The 3,941-nt window shown below is 52.9% G+C and overlaps 2 protein-coding genes across 2 annotated transcripts; both read right to left on the minus strand.

Moving 5' to 3' along the window:
* Positions 1-393: 393 nt before the first annotated feature.
* Positions 394-1,326, minus strand: LOC127299851 (uncharacterized). The gene has a single exon (XM_051329888.2). It carries the CDS (start codon positions 1,100-1,102, stop codon positions 554-556), a length of 549 nt encoding a protein of 182 aa, XP_051185848.1. The 5' UTR covers positions 1,103-1,326; the 3' UTR covers positions 394-553.
* A 64-nt stretch (positions 1,327-1,390) lies between these two features.
* Positions 1,391-3,632, minus strand: LOC127299852 (uncharacterized). The gene has a single exon (XM_051329889.1). It carries the CDS (start codon positions 1,944-1,946, stop codon positions 1,401-1,403), a length of 546 nt encoding a protein of 181 aa, XP_051185849.1. The 5' UTR covers positions 1,947-3,632; the 3' UTR covers positions 1,391-1,400.
* Positions 3,633-3,941: the final 309 nt, after the last annotated feature.

Below are 3,941 nucleotides of genomic sequence, written 5' to 3' on the forward strand. Positions count from 1 at the left end.
ATAAGTACAATATAGAAAGAAAAAGAAGAAAATACCACAAGGCACACGGCAAAGGAAAATGTGCACGGCAAAGCAGCCTTTGCCGTGCGAGTCTGTGCACAGCGCACGGCAAAGAAGCCTGTGCCGTGCGGATGGGTCGGGCGCACGGCAAAGGACATCTCACGGCAACGCCTTCCTCTCTTTGCCGTGCCTTCTTTCATTGCCGTGCGCTTTGCTGAGGCTTTGCCGTGCGCTTTTTCTTTGCCGTGCGCCGTAGGTCCTCTTTGCCGTGCGTTGGTCTTTGCCGTGCGTTTTCTGTTTACCTCGCACGGCAAAGTATTCTTTGCCGTGCGCGAGCACACGGCAAAACGTGGTTGCACGGCAACGAGCGTTTTTCCCGTAGTGAGGTAGGCTGGCAGGGCTCGTTCCGAGAAGTGGCGTAGTGCCGAGGGTCAACTCTGCACGGTCGGACCAGGCCTTGCACTGGTCGTCCATGCGTGACCTGGTTCGTAATTAGTCAGCCGTACGCAAGCCATGGATAATGGATCTCAGCCGATTGACGTTTTGACGTGCCTCAATTCAGGCCGCGTTGGAGCTCGGCGCTCAGCGCATGGCGGCAGAGCGGGCAGAGGCGCTTCCGCGTGAACCACACGTCGATACATCTCCGGTGGAACTGATGCCTGCCGGAGCACGGCACCACGCTGATCTCGTCTCCCACCTCGTAGTCCTGGATGCAGATGACGCACCCCGTGGAGTCATCCGCGCTCCTGCCTTCCAATTCTGGTCCACCATAGGTCCTCGTCTCGAGCTTTAGCTTCTTGACCGCCACGGCAGGGGAAGCGACGCGGGCGGTGCGGGAAGGGAAGGGGTTGCCACCGGCGAGCGAGAGGTGCGGGATCGGCAGGGCGAACCGTTCGTCGTCGTCATCACCAGGCTCCATCTCCATGTCCACGCCGGCGGCATGGCGGAGGGCGTATAGTAACAACGCTTGTTCCTCTGCCTCTTCACGGGACGATGTCTCTCGGGACGGAGGATCGATTGGGACAAAGTCGAGGTCAGCGTGGGGCAGCGGGAACGCCACCGTAGAAGTAGAACTGCCGCGTTCGTTGTCTTCGCCGGCCATAGCTGGAGCTCGAACTGGTGGAGATCGATAGATTCTGGCTGGATCTCTGGCACTGATGGGCAGTCTTCAATCTAGCAATCGATCGGAACTGGCTGAAACCATGCGAGGATGGTGGAAGGTACATGTAAGGAAGCCTCTGACGGATCGAGCCCAAGCACGAATCCCGCTCGAACTCGGTGTCCGACTTCCGATCAGTTTCCTTTTATGTGCCAGGAAAGTTCGAATTGTCGGGCTTTCAAGGCCCTTTGCTCTGCTTAACGTTGGCCTCGTCCGGCAGGCCCAACTAGACCGCGCTATGCTAGGAAGGCAGCGCGTGCCGGCAGAGGGGGCACGCGTTGCTGCGGCACAGCCACTCGGCGATGCAACCCCGGTGAAAGCTGTGTTTCCGCGAGCACGGCATCACGCCTAGCTGGTCACCCGCCACGAACTCCTCCAAGCAGATCACGCAGCCCGTGTCCGTTGTGCCAAGGCCGCCTTGTTGGCCTTCCCCACAACGATAAGCACGCTTCTCCAGGCCGGCCACCGCCGCCGCCGTTGCGGGGACTCCTCCGAAGCCGCCGTTGCGGTAGGCGTCGCCGGGATTTGGCATGGCCGACAGGACCCGCAGGACATCGTCGTCGCCGAGGACGCCGTGCAGGAAGAGGACCTCGGCGACAAGGAGGACCGATCGACTGAGCTCCTCTGCCAAGTCTCCGGCTGATCCAAGCTGCTGCTGCAATGCCACCGCGTCTTGCTGGTGCTGGGATGGAAGCGGGACGAGCCAGTGCTGGGCCGCCGAGCTGCTGTCTATGGCGAAGGCCAGTGCGCGCTCCATGCACTCGTCGGCCATTAAAACTGTTGCCATTGGTTAGGCAAGCAGCAAGTTATAATCTTGAAAGGAACGCCGCACGATCAACGGGATAGTTAATTTGTGTAGTAATAAACTGACGAGTCGACATTGTATTCTGGTGATATATCTACAGTATATAGGCAGGAGCCCACAATGCAGGATCGACGACGCACCTGCCACTAATTCGCGTGTAAACAGAAGACAAACCCATTTCGGAATAGGAATCGGACTCGCGGGCGGACTCCGTTTTTATGGTTTTTTTACAACGATCGTTTTTATGTTTTGAGGAAACAAATACAGGGATCTTTTTGCAAAATGGCCGAGCGCGAATCTTCATCAGTACCGGACGGCCAGGATTGGGTCCGGGCGCCATAAGGTCCGCTCGTTGTATTTATCGCGTTTTGAGCAGACTCAAACCCATCTAGGATAACATACAGCCCAGCTAGCCGGAAAACTGTTTGGCGTCCCCGGGGGATTAGAACTCCCAGCCCCGGGTTCGTAGCCGTACGATCAGAGCATCCTGCACCGTAGGATCTGGTCGCTAGCGAGACACGGTCCCGCTTTTGCTGCTGGCCCCGCGACTGGCGACGGTCGCGCGGCAACCGCAGGCGACAAGCCCTGCAGCAACCTTCGCCGCGTAATCAATGGCGCATCTGCTCCGATCCGTGTTTTACCCCCCTCTTGGCCATAAGAACCACCTAGTTTCACCACCCATTGTTGCTTCAAACTCTGGATCTAATCAGGATCCTCGTCGGCGAGTTGCGGCAGATACTGCGAACGCCAGCGCAGGAGGACCGTTGCAGCAACCCATCCATGGAAGATTCAACAATCCTCCAGTGTTTTTCGACCACAACCTCGAGATTGAACAACCAGCTGCATCGTTGAGTTCTTCCCTCCAATCTCCACGAATTTTGCCGCTACGGTTTGCTTCTATGCTGCAACAAGCTTCTGGAGTTAGTTACCCTGTAGTCAGATGATGAAAATTGCTACAAGTGATATCAAATTGATCTTGTATAAAAATATTTGTGCTCATGCAGCAACTGATGTTGCATAGAAATTGCTGCTACGATAGTGTTGTACATATTGTTAGTCATATTTAGTTGATCATGTATGCTGCAAATGTGAGTCATTTTAACATAATGCCGCAAAAAAGTTGCTGCTAATAAAAGACTAAAATAGCAATTCATGTTATGTCAACATGGGTTTGTTGCCGACAGCATCCTACAAGGTTTTGACCTCAACAAACTAGCACAAACGGAAGGTTATGCTGGTGCTGATCAAGATGGGAATGATGCAACAAATTTTGTTCCCGGACCACATAGTACAGCAACTGCAGGTGCTTCCGACCTTGCTGAAGAAGATGGCAAAGAAATATGTTCACAGCCTGTGGTTCCATTTGTTGGTATGATATTCGATGACCTTGAAGTAGCAAAACAAGTATACAATGACTATGCATGGAAGCTTGGTTTTGGCACACGCATTGGAAACACCAAGTACAACACAGCGCATGGAGTGTGATACGTCTCCAACGTATCGATAATTTCTTATGTTCCATGCTACTTTATTGATGATACCTACATGTTTTATACATACTTTATGTCATACTAGCTGAATGCCCGTGCGTTGCTACGGCTGCTTCATTTTTTCTTACCGCAACTGTAAAAATAATATACATGAAATTTATGTTTATAGCCTGCCTACGCCGCCCGTGACTTTTGCATGTACATCTCAATCCATAAAAAAGGATATTGAGCCTGGTTATTTACTAAGATAATTTTTCTCTTAAGTTGAATAACAATATCCGTGCATTGCTAGTTGTTGCCACATGTTCTATTTATGAGATTCATGCTCGGAATGACTGCTCCTCGCGCTACTTGAGCTCGGTCATGAATTGCTCCATCTTGTACCCCATGGACCAGCGGCGTATCTCAGGGCCGGCGTTGCTTATAGAGGAGAGAAGAATTCGGGTCGTACTCCGATTAGTGCAAGCGAGCATCATCCTCTCATATA

The sequence above is a fragment of the Lolium perenne genome, chromosome 5 (genome assembly GCF_019359855.2).
Source record: "Lolium perenne isolate Kyuss_39 chromosome 5, Kyuss_2.0, whole genome shotgun sequence".
NCBI lineage: Eukaryota > Viridiplantae > Streptophyta > Magnoliopsida > Poales > Poaceae > Lolium > Lolium perenne.

Bases quoted from the DNA above. Each gene is read 5' to 3' on its own strand.
- LOC127299851 (XM_051329888.2), bottom strand. From the start codon at position 1,102: ATGGCCGGCGAAGACAACGAACGCGGCAGTTCTACTTCTACGGTGGCG.
- LOC127299852 (XM_051329889.1), bottom strand. From the start codon at position 1,946: ATGGCAACAGTTTTAATGGCCGACGAGTGCATGGAGCGCGCACTGGCC.